Raw genomic sequence first — 21,124 nt, 5'->3', positions numbered from 1 at the left:
AACGCCCCTGTGTGACGTCCGCCCTGCAGCGGCCGCCGAGTTCCGGCCCTCGGACCACCCGACGTCCCCTCAGACGTGCCCGCGGGCCCGGCGAGGGGCGCCTCCAGTTCTCCATTCACACAGTTAGGGGCTTATACGGCCTGAGCCCCCAGGGCCAGCAGCCCCGGCCGAGCTGACACACGTGCCTCCACGGGAGGAGACAAAGCGGCAAGCCGACTCGGAGAGCTCCGGGAAGGAAGGTCAACCCAGGAACCGCGGGGACCGACAACAGCAAGACCACACCACACACCCAACGGCTTCCGCGGAAGTTTAATTTTCAGGGCTCAACCCCCACGCGAGGCGGGACTTCCGGCGGGAACACAACTTCCGTTCGGGGGCGGGACTTCCCGTCGGGGAGGACGTAGGTCCGGGGGCTTGGAATGTGGTGCTCGCACACGGCGCGCGCGAAAGGCGCGGCGTCCACTGAGCGATTCTGAGGCGGGCGTCCGCGCAGAGGCCGTTGGACCGGCTGGCGGAACCGTCCTTGTGCTGCTCCCGCCATGGACTACCGGCGGTGGCTGATGAGTCGGGTGGTCCCCGGGCAGTTTGACGACGCGGACTCCTCGGACAGGTAAGCAGCCGCCAGTGAGCCGCCGCCGCCGCGGTCCCCTAGGTGCGTTGACGCTTGTTTGTGGTTGAGAGGGAGACCGGTCGTACGCATCTCTCCTTGGGCCTCTTTTCACAGCCTTCTGGGGCTTTCTCCATCCCAGCCGGGTCTTTCGATCCAGGTGACGGCGGTTAGACCGCAGCTCCCGAGTTGTCAGCATCCCTGAGGGGCAGAGTTGGGGAGAGCGACAGGGAAGCAGGTGTCTGAGCCTTTACCATTTAGCGTTCCAGAAATGTTTGAGCACCTACTGTGTGCCTGTTCTGTCCTCGGCGCTGAAGACGGTGATGAACAAGACAAACTAAGCCCCTTCTACTTGGGAAGGAGGCTGAGACAGATAAGTACATGGAGATTTTTTTTTTTTTTTAACACAGATGACATATACTATGCAAACAGTTAAAATCAGTTGATAGAACTAAGTAGTGACTTAACGGTCAGGGAACGTCAAGTCCAGATCAGAAGGACAAGAAGGAGCCAACCTCTGAAAGCAGAGGGGGAGAGGGGACAGCAGGTGGGGTCCCTCTAGGCTGTGGCAAGGAGAGCTAGAGATCACTGAGCACAGAGCCCAGTGGAGGTAGTTGAAGAGATCGGCTGGCGCAGCAGTGAGGAGCCAGAGCCTAAGAGCATGACAAGGAATGCTAAGGATTTGAGATACTCTTCTTGATGCTGTAGAAAGCCACACTTTCAGCAGGGCAGTGGCATCACCCGGCGTGTAATTGAAAGGAATCATTCTGCTATGGAGGAGATGGTTTTGGAGGGCAGGAGTAGACACAGTTTAAAAGGACTAAGGAAATACAGTTCATAGATCATGGGCCCTAGACGGGGATGTTCTGGAAGTAGGACAGGTTTTTAACCATAGAGTAGATGTGAAGTGGGAATCAAAAGGAATTGGGGATAGCTCCTACTTTGAAAGCAAAATGAAACAGTGTTCATTTTGGAATTCCGAGAAAATGATTTTTACTTTGTATTCATAGTAAGGATTTACTGTGTGCAGACGGCATTGTTTTATTTTTCAGTAAATGCAGGTTGATTGCTTTCTGTGTGACAGACCTCGTGTCAGTTGATTGGGATACATTGGTAAATGCTCCCCTGGGTGACAGAGCTTGCACTCCAGCAGGGGCAATGTATTGAGTAACTGGACAAATTATTTGTATGAGATTTGGGTGGGTAGTACAAAGGAGAAGAACCGGGCAGCCTTCCCTGAGCAAAGTTAATTACTGGAAGGGTGTGTAGGATTTAGCCAGAGAAATGAGGAAGGCATTGCAGGTCAGTGTTTGCAGGTGAGCGTGCAGTAGCCCCTAGGGACTAGGTCAAGTGGGAGAAGAAACAGCCAGTGTGACTGGTGAATCGTTATCGGTCATGAGTGTGCACTAGACATTGTGAAGATGTAAACCAGTGGGTTTTGCCGACTCCAGGAACTTGGAAGACATTGTCACAGCTGGGGGTGTTTGTGCGCTCATGGCATCTGAAAAGTTCGGGCCGTAAATGCTGCCGCACAGGATCGCCGCCCACAGCAAGGGATTGCCCAGCCGAGGTGGGGAAGCCGTGGTGCAGGTGACAGTATAGCCTTAACATGCCACTTGAGGTTGTTGGCAGTTTGAAGGATCAACTTATGGATTATAGTTAGGAAATTCTAGTAAACAGCAGGGGGTTAATGATTATTTGTTCTCTTCCCAGCCATATCCATGGAGATTTGGAGCCCTCTAAGCCATGGCTAATTAATGAGTCGGGATTGGTCATCTGAATTTACCTAAACTCCTCTCTGTGTTGAAATGCATATCATTGTGTGTTTTACGTGATTTCTGTACTTGCTCTCCACCTGATGACTCAAAACTGGTAGTACTGCCTCTTTGGAGTCTGACCTGCAGACATGTGTTTGGTGTGCACAGTGGTTTGTTAAAATTGAACATACCAGTTAAGTGGGAGATTTTCCATGAAAGTGCAGAGTTCTGGCTTCTCGAAAAACTAAGATGATTCAGTAACGCTGGTCTGAATTTTCACGTGGCAAAAACAGACCCTGTTAGTTGTGATCCCTTACTCTGGGCCAGTTCTCTGGGTTTGACAATCCCCGCTTCTCCCGTTTAGTTATACCCGGCCCTCTTCTCTCATTTGTGCTGCTTCTCGTCACCATCCTTCCTTTCAGGAGCAAGGGTAATTTGAAGTTCTTTGTGTAACACAAGTCTTGATAAAGCTCTTTTCATTGTAGAGTGATAATTGGGTTCAAGGTAAGGCTTGAAATAAAGCTTTAGACTTATTCCCAAGTTTTGTCAGAAAGCCTCCCCTGTCTGCTCTTAGAGCAGCTTTGTGAGTGGTTTTCCTCGAGTTCAGGTCTGCTGTACTGATCAGAGCTAGTTCATTCAGCAGAGAAGATAACAAAGGCAGGAGCGGATTTAACAATCTGATGAATACTGCTTCTTAGTCGGACCTGGAGAATCACCCAACGGCTGAAATAGAACTCAGAAACAGGACAACTTGGTATTAAGTTTGAGTTTATTGGGGGATACATGTTGTAATTGAACCTTTTTGATGTATCTGTATAGATTCGTCTACTCTCTCTTAAATAAATACATATGTAAGTCCAATTAAGTATGCGTAAACAGGCTAAAACATTGTTATTTCTAGTGAAAACATTGACTTGAAGACCATTAAAGAGGAAGATGATGTTGTGTTTGAAGACCTTCAGAGTAACGCCAATGAGAAGATGGGTGAAAGTGAGCCGGAAGAGGAGGAGGACGGAGATTACGACGACGAGGAGGACTGGGCCTGGGGCGACGGAGTCCGAAAGCTCACCCGGTGTTCCGCTTCAGGTGGAGGGAGTAACCCTCAGGTATTTTATACACAATCCTGTATGTCTTTGTGCTGTTTGCTTATGTCTTTTGTTGTTGTTTTCTGTTGTGGGAAAAGTCACATAACATAAAGCACACAGGGTTTTCACCGTAGTTAACTGTACGGTTCAGTGGCGCTGTGTACGTTCACACTGTGCAGCTCTCACCAGGGTCCATCTCCCGAATTTTTCACTTTGCTAAACTGAAACTCTGTCCCCATTAGACACTAAGTGTCTCTTTTCAGTTCATAAGTGAAAAGAAAGCACCTCTACATATTTAATCTGCTTTTCTTTATTTACTAGTTAAGCTGTACTTTTCTGTTTTGTAACTGTTTGCAGTAAACTGCATATTTGTGTCTTTTTCCAGGCAGTTTTTTTAAGGCTCTTAATCTTATGACGATTTAAATAACTCTTTAAATTTACTGATTATGGAATGAATCCACGTCATTATCAGAAATATGGGAATGATGAAGAATGAAAGTCCATGTAGGCTAGGACTGCAGGGGAACATAACCTGGTGAAAATCTTTCAGTAAATTCCAGAGCCACAAAAGGTCCTTTTAAAAAAGAAGACGTCTCTGAATGTCTAGCATATTTCAAGTGCCTTTTTAAAAACCTCTTGGGCAAATGTGATTGATCCTTCCCTTCCCTTAGGATACTCCCCTAAGTATTGATGCTTTAATAGTTAACTATGAACCAAGGGAAGATGTGATGAACTTTAGGCTTGTATGTATATCTAGAGTTTTCATCTCTGGAACTCATTTCTTCCAGGCCAATAGACAGACTCCCAGCTTCAATGCAGCCAAAATGTCTACTCCAGCAGACAAAGTCTTACGGAAATTTGAGAATAAAATTAATCTAGGTGAGTTTTTAAGATACAGTCCCTCTCACTAGGCAATGAGAAAACTCTTCAAAGACAACAAAAAGTGTTACAAAATTTTATTATATCAATCAGTGGATATATTCAGTGTTACAGGGTAAATAATAAAGCTTCAGTTCAGTTCAGTCACTCAGTCGTGTCCGACTCTTTGCGACCCCGTGAATCGCAGCACGCCAGGCCACCTGTCTATCACCAACTCCTGGAGTTTACCCAAACCCATGTCCATTGAGTCAGTGATGCCATCCTGCCATCTCATCCTCTGTCGTCCCCTTCTCCTCCTGCCCCTAATCCTTCCCAATATCAGGGTCTTTTCCAATGAGTCAACTCTTCGCATGAGGTGGCCAAAGTATTGGAGTTGCAGCTTCAACATCAGTCCTTCCAATGAACATCCAGGATTGATCTCCTTTAGGATGGACTGGTTGGATCTCCTTGCAGTCCAAGGGACTCTCAAGAGTCTTCTCCAACACCACAGTTCAAAAGCATCAATTCATTGGCGCTCAGCTTTCTTCACCATCCAACTCTCACATCCATACATGACCACTGGAAAAACCATAGCCTTGACTAGACGGACCTTTGTTGGCAAAGTAATGTCTCTGCTTTTAAATATGCTATCTAGGTTGATCATAACCTTCCTTCCAAGGAGTAAGCGTCTTTTAATTTCATGGCTGCAATCACCATCTGCAGTGATTTTGGAGCCCAAAAAAATAAAGTCTGACACTGTTTCCACTGTTTCCCCATCTATTTCCCATGAAGTGATGGGACCAGATGCCATGATCTTAGTTTTCTGAACGTTGAGCTTTAAGCCAATTTTTTCACTCTTCTCTTTCACTTTCATGAAGAGGCTCTTTAGTTCTTCTTCACTTTCTGCCATAAGGGTGGTGTCATCTGCATATCTGAGGTTATTGATATTTCTCCCGGCATTCTTGATTCCAGCTTGTGTTTCTTCCAGCCCAGCGTTTCTCATGATGTACTCTGCATATAAGTTAAATAAGCAGGGTGACAATATACAGCCTTGACGTACTCCTTTTCCTATTTGGAACTAGTCTGTTGTTCCATGTCCAGTTCTAACTGTTGCTTCCTGACCTGCACACATGTTTCTCAAGAGACAGGTCAGATGGTCTGGGATTCCCATCTCTTTCAGAATTTCCCACAGTTTATTGTGATCCACACAGTCAAAGGCTTTGGCAAAGTCAATAAAGCAGAAATAGATGTTTTTCTGGAACTCTCTTGCTTTTTTGATGATCCAGCAGATGTTGGCATTTGATCTCTGGTTCCTCTGCCTTTTCTAAAACCAGCTTGAACATCTGGAAGTTCACGGTTCACGTATTGCTGAAGCCTGGCTTGGAGAATTTTGAGCATTACTTTTTACTAGCGTATGAGATGAGTGCAATTGTGCGGTAGTTTGAGCATTCTTTGGCACTGCCTTTCTTTGGGATTGGAATGAAAATTGACCTTTTCCAGTCCTGTGGCCACTGCTGAGTTTTCCAAATTTGCTGGCATATCGAGTGCAGCACTTTCACAGCATCATCTTTCAGGATTTGAAATAGCTCAACTGGAATTCCATCACCTCCACTAGCTTTGTAGTGATGCTTTCCAAGGCCCACTTGACTTCACATTCCAGGATGTCTGGCTCTAGGTGAGTGATCACACCATCGTGATTATCTGGGTCGTGAAGATCTTTTTTGTTTAGTTCTTCTGTGTATTCTTGCCACCTCTTCTTAATATCTTCTGCTGCTGTTAGGTCCATACCATTTCTGTCCTTTATCGAGCCCATCTTTGCATGAAATGTTCCCTTGGTATCTTTAATTTTCTTGAAGAGATCTCTAATCTTTCCTATTCTGTTGTTTTCCTCTGTTTCTTTGCATTGATCGCTGAGGAAGGCTTTCTTATCTCTCCTTGCCATTCTTTGGAACTCTGCGTTCAGATAGGAATATCTTTCTTTTTCTCCTTTGCTTTTCACTTCTCTTCTTTTCCCAGATATTTGTAAAGTCTCCTCAGACAGCCATTTTGCTTTTTTCCATTTCTTTTCCATGGGGATGATCTTGATCCCTGTCTCCTGTACAACGTCACGAACCTCTGTCCGTAGTTATCAGGCACTCTGTCTATCAGATCTAGTCCCTTAAATCTATTTGTCACTTCCACTGTATAATCATAAGGGATTTGAATTAGGTCATACCTGAAACACAAAACACGCTTTTCATTACTAAAATACATTATTATGTGTAATAAAATATTTAGAGAAGGAAAAGGGGAAAAGTATCCTATTCAGAAACTTTGTCTTATATGTTGTTTATGTTGTGGATTTTTTTTTTAGATAAGCTAAATGTTACTGATTCTGTAATAAACAAAGTCACCGAAAAGTCTAGACAAAAGGAAGCAGATATGTAAGTAATATATCAAGTATATACAATAAAGTAAGTAAAATGTGGCTGATATGAACTAATTGTACACAGAATAGTAGCATCTCTGTCATAATTCTTTTGCAAAGGATGTTCCTTTTTATACCTAAACCAATTCTTTTTAAAGTTTAAGTGAGGGTATCCTATGACTTTGTAAGTTGAAAATATTAGGTGAGTTTTCTTAAGAAATGTGTACTAAAACTATAATCGTGCAAAATTCATGAACGTGCTCTCAGGAGGGTAACAGTGCTTGTCGATTTCAGTTTAAAATGTTAGAGTATAAAAAATGTCCACTTTTTAGAGCTTATTAAGGATTGTTCCCTTCCATGAAATATTTTTTTTTAATGGAAAATGAAAGTGAAAGTTAATCACTCAGTCGTGTCTGACTCTTTGCAATCCCACGGATTGGATATGCCCAGCTCCTCTGTCCATGGGATTCTCTAGGCAAGAATACTAGAGTGGGTTGCCATTTCCTCCTCCAGGGGATCTTCCCTACCCAGGGATGAAACCCGGGTCTCCTGCATTACAGGCAGATTCTTTACCAACTGAGCCACTAGGGAAGCCTTAAAAATGTAAGAGCAGATTTAAAATTAAATAGTTTAACTGAAAACAGTTTCCGTTTACATTTCTGTTCTCAAAACCAAATGTTTAAGATTTGGCTCACCTCCTATCGCTAATAGCTCTAAAGCATTAACAATATGTTACAGAAAACGACACTAAGATCATAAAAATAGCAGTGTTAGAACTGAACTTAAAACCCGGGTTTCTTCTGGTTTATTGTTACACATAAAGGATACCAGCTTTCTGAGAGACAGCACATCTTATTTCACTGAACTGCCTGTTTGAGTCTTTTATTAGTTGAGATTAGTCTGTGAATTGAGTCACATAGCATGTGAGCCAAAGTGATCCGAGTCTGTGTTTTTATGCAGTAGCTGTCTTGAAATGTTAGAGGCTTGTTTCTTTGTAGAAGAGCACTCTGAAGAGAAAGCCTTATAAATCACTTTAATTCTGTCCTAAGAAAATCATTAACGGCCTAAGAAACAGCACTTGGAGACTTGTCCTCTTTCCCAGCACAGCCTGTTTTACCCTGCCGCCCTTATTTAACCCCTCTGAAATACGGACAGAAGTGTTTTTTTCTTACTGCAGATACGCTCCCTCTGCCCTAGGGAACTGAATGGCTTGTTAAAGGCAGTGAAGTTTCACACAATGGTGAAACGACAACGAGGTTATGAAATGTGGTATTAAAGAACTACCTGCTTAGGAATATCGTGGAATGATGTACACTAAGAATCTTTCGATTTTGGCTCCTCTGGATTTTGAATGTCACCTTTACTTTTTTGGTTTTGTCTCAGGTATCGCATCAAAGATAAGGCGGACAGAGCAACCGTAGAGCAGGTATGGTGTGAATGAGTGGGTTGCACGCTCTTTCAGGTAGTCCTTCTGTCCTTGAATTGTGATTTGCTTTCATCCTGTTTGCTTCATGCTAATGTCACCTAGAATTGCTTCTAGGTAAAATTGCTCCTCCTCATAGTTTTGAGTTTAGAGATCTACATTTTGCTTTATTTCTATCAGCACTTTAAATAGATGAATTAGAATCATGCCCTGCTTCTATGGCCCATGAAGCCACCCAACAATGCTTTCATCTTCTTGGGGGAAGCAGAACTGCCTATAAGACCAGGAATCTTTTCTTTTGTCTTAAACAAGGTCTGCGGGAATTTTGTGAGCCTTCCCAGGTGAGTCAGGTATCTACCACAATGTTTGTGTGTGTGTGTGTATAGGTGTGTACAGAAAAGGAGACAAACAGATAATGCCTTCAGATATTCAATTAGAATCCCTTTACTTGGTTTAGAAGTTAGACATGTTTTATTCCTTATGCAGGAATGAGGGGGGAAACCCGACTCCCCGCCACGTGTCAAGGGTTGTGATTGGATATTGGAATTGACCCAGGTATCTGATGGGAAGAGAGTGAGGAAACAGGTCAGACCATTGCACCTGCCCCCTGCCAGCCTCCCCACCCGTCCCATACACATAGCACAGACACAGTTTGGAGTAGTGGTATTCCAGGGCATTCCAAGTATTGAACTGAAGCGCTGTTGATCTACAGGGCCGTGTTAGTTTCTGGTGTACAGTGGTGACTCAGTCAGACGTCAATCTTCGATTCTCTTCTGAGTTATTAAACAGGTGCAACAGCCTTTAAATTCATTGCCTTCTCTTTGTTAAAGCGAATCTGAGGGTGCTTTTTATTTGAGACTGACTGTTCTGACCTTGAAGGAGATAAGCCTTTCCCCGATTCATCCGCCTCCAGCAGGGGTTGGCCAGCTATTTACAGAGCTTGATGATAAACACTTGTGGCATTATCGTCACAGTTCTCTCTCTTTTTTTCTCTTGACTGCACCATGCCACTTGAGGGATCTTACTGCCCTGACCAGAGATTGAACCCAGGCCTTCTGTAGTGGAGAGTCCTAACTGCTGGACTTCCAGAGAATTCCCAGTTTTTTAAAATATTTCAATATGTAGAATCCATTTTCGGCTTGCAGGCTGTAGAAACACTGGGCTGTGGCTGACATGACTCATGAACTGCAGAGTGCTGGTGGTCGCTTTGGAGCTTCGTGCCCAGGGCAGCGGCCAGGGCGGCTTGTCGTGCGCTGGAATCACACATGCACACCGGGTTTTGAGGACTTTGTGTGAGAAACAGGGTGTTAAAGCTCTCTGATAACTTCTTACTTTGAACACTTGTTGAAATGATAGTGTTGTAGATGTACTGGGTTAAATAAAATTGAGGTTAATTTCACCAGTTTTCATGATGGCTGAAAAATACAAAGTTACCTCTGGTTTGACTGTATTTCTAGTAGCTGTCATGGGTCTCGAGTCCGTTTGTGCTTCCCTTGGGCCTGTTGGCCTTTGATTCCCCGGCTGGGTGAACCTGCTGGTTTCTTGCCTCTCTGGTTCCTTTGGGTCTCGTGTCACGTTTTATTCACTACAGATGAGTGAATAAAACACTGCTCTGGTGACTCGATAGCCGAGCAGGATCGCATCGTGCAGTTAGTTCTCGTTTCTTGTCTAATGCTTCAGTGAGGGATATTTGGTACACTGTGTCTGAACTTTCTACTTTTTTGCATTTCTTTTTAGGTGTTGGACCCCAGAACACGAATGATCCTGTTCAAGATGCTGACGAGGGGAGTCATAGCGGAGATCAACGGCTGCATCAGCACTGGAAAAGAGGTGAGCCAGTCTTTGGATGTCTGAATGTTTCCGTGTTAGTTTTCTTACTTCAAATACCAAAGTGAAACTAAAGTGAAAATGGTAGTCTCTCAGTCGTATCCTACTCTTTGCAACCCCATGGACTGTAGCCCACCAGGCTCCTCCATCCGTGGGATTCTCCAGGCAAGAATACTGGAGTGGGTTGCCATTCCCTTCTCCAGGGGATCTTCCCGACCCAGGAATCAAACCCTGGTCTCCTGCATTACAGACAGATTCTTTACCATGTGAGCCACCAGGAAAGCCCCCCTAAAAGTGAAACTAAGGCATTTAGTAAATAAACTGTGCCACATCAGGATAGTTTAATCAATGCCACTCAGTGACAGACAGTCCTAACTCTAGACCCACGCTAGACTCTCTTGAAAATGGCTGTGTTGGTGTTTACGGCCGGGGAGGAGCCGTGCACAGGAGCGCGTCTCCCCCATGCTGGCGGCCCGTCCCGGTGCGCCCAGCGCTGCGTCAGATGCTCAGACAGTCACTGATGGGGCAGGGGTGGGGGTCTAGTCTCTGTGAGTCAGCACACGTCTTTCTCAGTATTTTCTTTGCGTATGGCTATGGAGAAAGGCATGTTGCTTTTCAATTAGCAACTTATTCTGTGGGAAGCAGTTCTCAGTGAAACTCACTTTACAAATCATGAGCTATAAGAATGTCTTCAGATATTTTCCACGTACTTGAAATATAAAAATGTTTGAAACTACTCACGTGTGTATATGTGGATATGTAGGTATTTATTTAATTTGAAGACCTGTTTTTTAAATTATTTTTTATTGAAGTGTAGTTGATTTGCAATGTTGTGTTAGTTTCAGGTATACATCTGAGTGATTTAGATATATATATATATCTAGTGGGTCCTTGTTGGTTAACCATTTTATATATAATAGTGTGTATCTGTTAATCCCAGCCTCCTAATTAATCCCTCCCTTCCCCTTTCCCCTTTGGTGACCATAAGTTTGTTTTCTCTGTCTGTCTAATGTATATTTAAATTGTTCTTTACTATATATGTAAGTAGGAGGTATAGTTACTATACCTTTTAGTATTGTGTTGTATATTTTAATTTACATATTCAAAAGAGGATGGTATTCCTTATGAGTATTATTTCAGTTTACTGGACTTTTTATACTTTTGAGGATAGAATCAAATAGATTGCTAAAGCAAAATATTGTTTATATTTATTTAATACAGACTTAATTTCTTTTGTTTTTGACTTAAAATAGGCTAATGTATATCACGCTCGCACAGCAAATGGAGAGAGCAGAGCGATCAAAATTTACAAAACTTCAATCCTGGTGTTCAAAGACCGGGATAAGTATGTCAGTGGGGAATTCAGGTAAGCTCAGATTTTTTTTCCCCAAGTGACTTAATTTCTATATCCTAAAAACTAAAAACTAGAATAATGGAATGATTGAAATAACAAGTATTTTTCTCGTTCAAGATTTCGCCATGGCTACTGTAAAGGCAACCCCAGAAAAATGGTGAAAACGTGGGCAGAGAAGGAAATGAGGAACTTAATCAGGTGACTGTCTGAGGTGTGTGTGTCTGTGTCTGTGTGTGCCGTGTCTGCCTGTCAGCCCCGGTGCTTCGCTCCCAGCAGATCTGCTGTGATTCTGCCAAGGCCAGGGACTCTTAGGGCACGTGCAATCCCTTAGATGTGCAGAGGTAAACAGAGGAAATGTTCCTGGGCAAGTAGGAACCACCTTCTCTCCCTGTCGTACAAACCCATTGCGGAAGAATTCCGGCACGACTCATGTTTATTCTGCAAGGCTGAGTCACATGAAAAGCCTTGGGAGCCTCATGAGAAGGTTTCATGTTTACTGTGAGGGTGATAAAGAGCCTGGAGGATATGAAGCAGGAAAGCGACACAATCCGGTTGGGAGAATGGTGTGTCGCTTTGTGCAGGTGTTGGAGTTTTAGGCATGTTTGTTAGGCCCTGAACTCTCTGTTGTAGTTTCCTGTTCTTCAGTCCAGCTCTGGACACATTTATATATTCTTTGCCTTGGCACCTTTGTATCAAGTAAAGGCATCTTCAAGCTTCCTCATTTGAAGTTTTAAATATGCTTTAAATAATGAAGGTTTTCTTTCTCTCTTTCAAATGTTTTTTAACATTTTATATGCTATATCTAGGTGTCATATACTGGGTATTTTCATATTATTAAGTAAAGTCCGGGAGATAGTGAAGGACAAGGAAGCCTGACATCCTGCAGTCTGTGATGTCCTGAAGAGTCAGACACGACTTAGCAACTGAACAACAACCAAGTCTACTTGTTTGAAAGTCCTTTTAAAATCTTAGGCTCAATTAGCGACTGGCCATGAGTCCACTATTTCCATTAATCATTGTTCACACTGATCGACTCAAAAGAGAATCGCAAACATACCTTCTGTGTTTCATCAGTTCTCAGGGCCCTGTGTCTTCATAGTGTAACACCTGTGGCTTTGAAGTAGGCGTTAGAGGCTATAGGACCTAGTTCAGTTGCCAGTGCTTTGCCATTCTTGGTGACATGTAACGATGCCACTTAAAGTCCTAGGCGTCTTAGAGTTTATGAAGTGAAGTAGTAAATCGGGAGGCTTGGCTGCTGTTTGCTCGTAGCCCTGCCTGTCCCGTCCACTGCAAGTAAGGGCACTGTCAGCTGTCTCAGAGTAGATGCTTCAGATCGTTTGCTTCAGCTTCTCATTGGTCCTTTTCGTCTGCTTTCACATCACAGGCTAAACACGGCAGAGATTCCGTGCCCAGAACCCATCCTGCTGCGAAGTCACGTTCTCGTCATGGGTTTCATCGGCAAAGACGACATGTGAGTGCACGGGAGGGCTAGTACATGCCCAGAATTGTGTTAAGTGCTTTGAATCATCCAATATATGAATATTTTCCATTTAAATGGTTCCTTTTGTCTTGGAGTGTTTTTTAATAAGTCTTTCCCACTCTATTAGTACATAGGGTTTTTAATTTGTTTAACCTTTTTAAGTCTCTTAGAACAGCAGAGCTCACCTTGTTTTTGAGGCATGTCTTGTTCTGGCAAAGCGCCTGTTTGTGGGTAGCTTTTTAGAACCGTATCTCTAGAGTGAACTAAACTGGTCAGTGATGAGCCGCAGAAGAAAAGAATATGTGCCAGTGTAGCAGAAAGCAAGAAAAACTTGAGTCTGATTATCTGAGTTGTTCACTTTATTTTTGTTCAAGGCCAGCGCCGCTGTTGAAAAACGTCCAGTTATCAGAGTCCAAGGCTCGGGAGTTGTACGTGCAAGTGATTGAGTACATGAGGAGAATGTACCAGGACGCCAGGCTGGTGCACGCGGACCTCAGTGAATTCAACATGCTGTGAGTGGGTGGCCCACATGACCCTCCATGAGTCCCCTCGGATCCTTTAGGGAAATGAACTAAATCCCAATCCAAGAAGTCAAATTCTCAGTTTTCAAGTTGGCTTCCACAGGGTCACAGGGTAGGATGTGTTTGGTGGCTTCAGTCACAGAATTGAGTGCTCTGATCACTGGTGGAGTTAAAAGGACTTTGGAAATTTTCTCAGTTTTCATCTCTTGGTAGTCACAGTGGCTCTCCTCCGTACCCAGTTCATCCACATTATTAGTGTCCTTCTGTTGCTCTTGAAATAGAAAGCTTCAAGCAAGATACAGGCAAGCAGCGGTGCCCCCTCGCCCCTGTGCCCAGCCCCGCGGCAGTGTGGTGGCGGCCTGGCTCAGCCCCTGTGCCCGGCCCCGCGGCGGTGTGGTGGCGGCCTGGCTCAGCCCCTGTGCCCGGCCCCGCGGCGGTGTGGTGGCCGCCTGGCTCAGCCCCTGTGCCCGGCCCCGCGGCGGTGTGGTGGCGGCCTGGCTCAGCCCCTGTGCCCGGCCCTGCGGCGGTGTGGTGGTGGCCTGGCTCAGCCCTTGTGCCCTGGCCCATGCAGGTACCATGGTGGAGGTGTGTACATCATCGACGTTTCTCAGTCCGTGGAGCACGACCACCCGCATGCCTTGGAGTTCTTGAGAAAGGACTGCGCCAACGTCAATGGTGAGTGGAAACGGGGCTTCTCCCCCAGCTTGTTTGCACCTGTGGCTCTGTACTCTGCTAAGCTGTTGATAGAGAACCTTGGCACTGAATCGTTTGACTCAGTCATACACCCTTGGCTCAGCGATGGTGAATTTTATCTGTTTGTGAAGAGGTTGGAATAGCAACCTTTTCCCTCGCAGAGCTCTCACAAGCATCTTCTCTGGCAGATTTCTTTCTGAAGCATGGTGTTGCCGTGATGACTGTGCGGGAGCTCTTTGAATTTGTCACGGATCCGTCAATTACACCCGAGAACGTGGATGCGTATCTCTCAAAGGTGAGGCGGGGGCGAGACTGGGAGGAACAGGAAACAGTAGTAGTGGTGGCATTTCTGTGTCACTTCTGAGGACTCGGGGTTTAGCATCATTTTTGTTCATCGTGACAGCTTCCGGAGACCTTTTCCTTCTGATTTCACAGATGAGGGATCAAACTGTAGTAAAAAGCCAGTGGTAAAGCCAGATTTCTGGGTAATGGATGTATGTTCTGTGGGTTGAATGTGAAGGAAGGTGATTTTTGTTTTCTTTCCAAGGCCATGGAAATAGCATCTCAAAGGACCAAGGAAGAAAGGTCCAGCCAAGATCATGTGGATGAAGAGGTAAGATTCATTATCTGTTATAGCCTTGGGAAACACTTGTGTCTTGAGGTCTTTTTTTTAAAATATATTGCTGGGGCATGATCTTGATTTTATTAGATATTCAATTCAGTTCAGTCGCTCAGTCGTATTATTAGATATGCAGTATTTTAAATGATGATAATGTTTCCTTGAGATGTAACATGTTACGTGATTAAATTGACCCAAGTTGTGTAGTTTACATCCCATTATATCCTTCCATTCCTGGCCTGTTTGCCCCAAGTCCTGCATGGAGAACATTTTTACAGAACCCACTGGAGGATGTGATTGAAGAAGGAAAAGCCAATTTTAGTTTGCTAATGTGAATTTTTTTTTAACTTTTTATTTTGTATTAAGGCATGGTCGATTAACAAACAATGGTGTAATAGTTTCAGGTGCACAGCGAAGGGACTCAGCCGTATGTATACATGTATCCATTCTCCCCCAAACTCTCCTCCCATCCAGGCTGCCACGTTGAACAGAGATCCCTGTGCTATACAGGAGGTCCTTGTTGGTGACCCCATTTTAAATACAGCAGTGTGTACGTGTCCATCCCAAACTCCCTAATTATCCCTTCTCCCCATCCTTCCCTCCAACAACCGTAAGTTTGTTCTCAGACCATAAGTCTGCAAGTCTGTTTCTGTTGTTAATGAGAATTTTTAAGTGATATAAAAATTGATGCCAGTAATGCTGTAGATTTTATATATTTATGTTTGGTAAAAAGGAAGATTTTTTTAAGATGTTGGGAGCAATGTTTTTTGTGAAGGTGATCCATAGGAGGCTTTTTTAAAAAAATAATTCTCAGAGCTCTTGGTGTGATGGGCGAGTATAGGGCACCGAACGATGTTCCCACGGAAGACCTCTTTCTCTGTCACCCTTAGCCAGGCAGTTCTTGCTTACGGCAGCTCCTTTCTCTCCCACTCAGAAATGCCACTTTCTGGGATACAGAGGAGGGGAAAGAAGTGTTATTCCAAGGCTAACCATTTATCATTCCGTGTTTTATCATTAGTCACAAACTCCTGTGGCCCAGCACACAGCACGGGCCACTCCAAGTGTGCAGACAGCCTGGCTGAGACTCCGCACCGAGCGTGTGACGATGGTGATGACCTGCTCTGTGACTGAGGGCGTGAGCAGGCTCAGTGCGTGTGAGGAGCACATGACTCAGCCTCCATTTCACTTTTCTTCTGCAACTGTTAGGTGTTCAAGCGAGCTTACATTCCTAGAACCTTGAATGAAGTGAAAAACTATGAGAGGGATATGGATATAATTATGAAATTGAAGGAAGAGGACATGGCCATGAACGCCCAGCAGGACAATGTGAGTAGCTTGGTTTGTCTTCAGCAAGTTCACCAGGGAAGCCAGGGTCTTGAGTGTTGTCTTTGAACTAGTAAGATGGCTCGTTCCCTTCGGATAGCACGCCCTCTGTGTACATTGCTTGTGGAGGACATCAATCCACTGGTCTTCACGAAAGGAAATGAATGAGTCCAGCAGGCTGTAATCGCAGGAAAGGAAGATGTGTATAGAAGTCCAGGCTATAAACGGTTATTGTGCTAGATCCATTGACACACATCTCAAGGTCTGGAAAATTTTTTTCTGCTAATGGGCCAGATAGTTAATATTTAAGGCTTTGCAGGCCAAGAAACAAAATTGAGGCTATTGTATGGGTCATTATATAATGAGAGAAAAAATTTCCCCCCAATTTTTGATGACATTAAAAATGCTAATAATATTGAATACATATAGCTTTTCATGATAATGAGAAAGGAATGGAGTTATTTGAGGGAATAGAAAACATTACACTTAGTTGAGATTCAGAGTCAGGACTGTCTGTCACTGATTGGTCACCGCTGTATAGCCACAAAAGCCCCTGGGCCGCAGGTGAGAGCGGTGGCCCCGGGCTGGGGTATGCAGGCCTGTTGTTGTGGAGGAGAGCCACACCCACACTAGACTCTGTCCCATGAGACACAGTTTGGACACCTTTTTATACTCACACAAGGTATCATTTAGCTGGCAACAGTATCCTTTCTTAATATTGCAGCATATTTCAGTGTTCAGTTTTATGCTGATTTTTTTTTTTTTTTTGTCTCTTTGGTTTTAAGATTCTGTACCACACTGTCACGGGACTGAAGAAAGATCTGTCGGGTGTTCAGAAGGTATGAAGAACATGTATTCATTTACATGAAAACTCAGAAGGATGTAAAATTGAGTGTCGAATATTATTAGCGTTGAAATAACACCCGTGCGCTGTCACTGGTATAGATGCTTTCACAGTCGGTGGGCATTGTGTTCGTTCCTTGTAACCACGAGACTGAGCTGTGGGCACGTGTGGTTTGTTCTTTACTCTGGCCCTGAATCTGTCTGTTGTAGCCGAGGTGTCAATCCTTTGTATATCCTGGCCTTCGCTGGTGAAGCTGTTAACAGTCACCACGTGCTTCTAGATGTTTCTACAACCAGCTTCAAACAGCAGCAGGATCTGGTCTCACCCTGGCGCGCAGGCTGCTGAAGGCCAGGCTCGTGAGTCCTGCCATCTCACAGTGCAGATGCCGGTGGTGTTTTTTCTTACAGCAGCTTTGTTGTGTCTTAACATTTTCAAACAGCAGAGATTAATTCTAATTTAAGCAGTAATAAAGGTGGTTCTTCTTTTGATGTTTTTAATGGATGTTCTTAATATGAAGGTTTGTGGTTTACATTTTGAAAATTGACTGTCTCTTTTGTGGGAAGAATCGGACTAGGAGAATTCTCGGATTCTGCGTTTCTGGTTTTTTTGTGGCAGGCGTGATGAGGATAGTTGTGCTTTGAATTCCAGAGCAGGAAGATTCTGTTACCACTGGCCAGGAAGCCTTTTTGTACCATCACTGTGTAAAGATCTGTTGTTTTCTTCTTATGAAAAGAAAGCCTCGTGCTTTAAAAACTGCTTCCTGCTGCTTTAAAAACTGCTAACCTTCAGGGAAAAAAGTGAACATGTTTCTTGTTTAAAGATTGTCTTCCCTCTTGGATTAACAAATGTTCCGCTTGAAATTTAATCTGCAGGCCAACAGCTGTGAAGTTATCCAGATATGTTCACTTTTTTCTCCTATCTGTGTTCCACGTCTTTCTAAATCCTAGCTCAGCCCTCAGAATGTGCTGCAGGGGGTGGAACAGTCCTGTTACTGATCTGGGTGGCTCCCCGCGTTGGGAGCGTCCTGGAGCTGTCCTGCAATGGCTGCCTCAGGCTTCCTGCCGAGCGTGGATCCTGTTGTTTTGATGTTTCAGTACGGGATGTCATTTTTCGAAGTCTGTCTGCGAGGCTGAAATCTGAATTGTGTCATTAACACATTGAATGCCAGTAGGTAACTGGCTTGTTGAGAATAACATGGTCCTGTGATGTTTTCAAGGTCCCTGCACTCCTGGAAAGCCAGGTTAAGGAAGAGACTGGTTCTGATTCAGAAGATGCTGGGAGCGTGGAGTGCTCTGACACAGACTCTGAGGAGCAGGGGGACCACGCTGGCTCCAGGAAGCCCCCTGCCGACCTTGAAGTTGATAGAAAGGTTAGCTGGAAGCACACGTTCCCACGTTTGTCAACACAACCACGCAGTCCCTTGAGGCTGTGTGCACAGATGTCTGGATCAGAGTAGCTGGAGTTTCAGTTTTTAGTTCCCTAAGTGTGAACTTGGCTTTGATGGTGACATCATCTGGAGATGGGGCTTCTTCTAGGAGCCCTCAGGCACTGCCCAGGGGGAGGACACACAGGTTTCAGTGCAGTGATGAAAAGTGGTTGTCATGCACAGGTACAGATGATGCCGGAGGGGCCCCCGTGGTGAAATACCAAAGAACCATTCTAGGGGCATTTTTACAGCCCAGCTCCCCATTTTCAGAATCTCAGATATTTCTTCCACTCCTGCCTGTAGACGTAAGAGACGCTACTGATGCAGTGATCAGTAACTGTTATTGGCTGAGTAACTGTTATTCTTTATTCTTAGCATGATCCTTTAAACCCTGGAGAGTGTGGGTTCCAAGACTTCCAAGAGACATCCCCAGCTCCCTAGTATACATTCTCTCTTTGTCTCCTGGAAATAAGTATTTTGTCTTTCATTCCAACATTTATTTCTGTTAGGATATGAACCATATAAAGAAAAGTAGTCGCATACATTTAATAATGTCCCCGTGGGCACCTGTGTTGACTGTCTTGAAATGTCTGTGAAGAAATTGTGAAGACAATTTTCAACCTCAGTTCCACCACCAAGCCATAATCATTTTCAGTTTTTTTTCTGTGACACTTAACTTTTTATCTTTTTACATATATTTAAAAATTTAGTTGTAATAATTGACTATTCAGAATGAATGAAATTTGCAGATTTTTTGCTTTTGGTTTTTTCCAAACATTTTTTTAAAAAAACTACTAATTGATTTGGCGGTGTTGGGTCTTAATGGCGACACACATCACACAGGCTCTCTCGCTGGGGCACGTGCACAGGACCTTTGTCCCCAACCAGGAGGGGGACCCACGCCCCTGGGCCTTGCACGGCAGATCGTTAGCCACTGGACCACCAGGAAATCCTCATACTTTTTATTTTTGTTTTACAGGAAAGAAAAAAGATGGTCAAGGAAGCCCAGAGAGAGAAAAGAAAAAACAAAATTCCTAAACACGTGAAAAAAAGAAAGGAAAAGGCAGCCAAGATGAAAAGGGGCAAATAGAACCAGAACTGTATCATGTATAGTAATTTTCCATCAGCTAACATTTCGCACCTGTGCACTGAGCTACCTCTGGAGGATGGCTTATTGATTTTAACCAAATGGTCTTTACTGCGGTGTCCCTGAGGACTGATTTTCATGTTTTCATGTAATTATGTAAACAGCTCTGAGCTCTATTGTCTAGGTCCATTCCCTAGCTCTGTGTAGTATTGATAGAGGATTTATTTAAGCCACTTTTTTAATGGACTTTATGCAATTTTATTTTTGTATATTTTTATCTTCTGCAATGTTGCTTTTTAAGCACTGTAATTATTTAAACATATTGAGCATTCCCACCCTTTGTGTAAGTGTAAAGGCACTTTGGACAAACTTGGGCAAGTTGTTTTTGCTTTGTTTGTACCAAACACCGACCTGGAATCGTTGGACTGTAAGGCAATAGTTTCTATGAAAGGGAGATTCACCGATACAGAGACTTCAGTTGGCTGTTGATATCATCGTTCATTGCAGCTTCATTCTATGTGTACTGATAATTATTTATAGTGTACTTACTCTTCATCTTTACTATTCTTTTCTGAGCTAGTAGCTCCCAGTTCATAAGCTATTTCACTTTCAAATATGTGGCCTATTCGTTCATTCATTCATCAATGTTTGGGTGTTTTAGGTGGGGAGACACAGCAGTAAATCAAAGGCAAGTTCCATGGATAATCCTAGTTTTCCTTAAATTGAAGCTTGCACTGGCTTGGATCCATGGGTTACTGAGGGAGGAGCAGGTTCAGCTGCGTAAAGCAGCCAAAAATTACTACCTTCAGGTAGTTTGCATTTTAATAGGAAGATGAGACATCAAGCTAAGGAAAACAGTGTATCAGCCTAGTGAATTCCATGGAAGAAATAGCACTGCCTGGGGCAGTGGAGGTATGCACGTTTAGAAGAGGCCATACTGGGGCAAATAATTGAAGGCTATGAGTTGTGTGCCTGTTGGGAGAGAATAATGGTCCAGGCAAAGCAGACAGCAGGTGCAAAGGCCCTGAAGCAGAAGTGTGCTTGAAATGTTCCAGACGCAAGAAGCTAGAGCATCATAACCACACGGGGGGCAGGGTTGGATCAGGGAGATGAGACGTAGCAGCTTAGATCGGGTGGTGGTAGGCACCTGGAAGGTTTTGAGCAGAGGAATGATGTGATCTGACTTGTTTTTAAAGAATTGCAAGCATTCTGACTTCCATGGAGAATTGACCAGGAGGCAAGGGGTAGGGGCTGGCTGGGTATTTATTGTGACCCACGTGCGAGATGATGGTGGCTTGGTATAGGATGGTAGCAGTGGACATGGAGAGAAGCCTTTGGATTCTAGGGGATTATAAAATTGACAGAATAGGACAGAAAACCAGGTATATCAGAAGTGGACAAGATGATGTCCACTGAGGATGTGTCATGAGAAATGCCGATTTTAGCCCTGGAATCAAAAATATTTGTGTAGATGAACCCGGTTTCCCCTAAACTGGAGCTTACCCCTGCTTATTTGAGAATCAGTGGGTTATTGAGGGAGGGGCAGGGTCAGCTAAGTTCTTAACATTTTAAGCAGACAGCTTAAATTTTATCTTCATAACAGCCTCCCTTCCCAACTTGAAAAAAGTTCAAATATGAAGTATAATTTCAGCGAAACACAGTTGTGTCCCCTCTGAAATACTCTACAGTGAACACAGCGGAGGAGAAAACAGACCGGTGGCTGAGCACCCAGTGCCCTTTCGAGGGGTCGCCTTCAGGAGGCTCTGGCTCTGGCCTGGGCTGGGGCCTCCTCCCGCACCAGGCGTGCTTAATC

The 21,124-nt window shown here is 44.2% G+C and overlaps 1 protein-coding gene across 7 annotated transcripts; it reads left to right on the top strand.

The window, feature by feature from the left end:
- Nucleotides 1-393: 393 nt before the first annotated feature.
- On the top strand, nt 394-19,823 carry RIOK1 (RIO kinase 1). Of its 7 annotated transcripts, none has more exons than XM_081523686.1 (17): nt 394-610; nt 3,319-3,470; nt 4,238-4,328; nt 6,661-6,730; nt 8,098-8,140; nt 9,875-9,967; nt 11,218-11,330; nt 11,436-11,516; nt 12,703-12,789; nt 13,173-13,310; nt 13,891-13,994; nt 14,201-14,307; nt 14,560-14,625; nt 15,838-15,957; nt 16,740-16,793; nt 18,015-18,167; nt 19,204-19,823. In XM_081523686.1, the coding sequence occupies exons 2-17, from the start codon at nt 3,345-3,347 to the stop codon at nt 19,312-19,314; spliced, it is 1,557 nt and encodes a 518-aa protein (XP_081379812.1). In that variant the 5' UTR covers nt 394-610; nt 3,319-3,344; the 3' UTR covers nt 19,315-19,823. The 7 variants fall into 7 exon arrangements, with proteins under 7 accessions (XP_081379812.1, XP_081379810.1, XP_081379815.1 ...); XM_081523684.1 differs by having other exon boundaries at nt 3,266-3,470; XM_081523689.1 differs by lacking the exon at nt 14,560-14,625.
- Nucleotides 19,824-21,124: the final 1,301 nt, after the last annotated feature.

Source organism: Giraffa tippelskirchi, chromosome 8, assembly GCF_054371585.1.
Source record: "Giraffa tippelskirchi isolate mGirTip1 chromosome 8, T2T-mGirTip1v1.2.pri, whole genome shotgun sequence".
Classification (NCBI taxonomy): Eukaryota; Metazoa; Chordata; class Mammalia; order Artiodactyla; family Giraffidae; genus Giraffa; species Giraffa tippelskirchi.
Note: the sequence above shows the minus strand (reverse complement) of the source record. Positions and strands in the feature narration are given on the sequence as shown.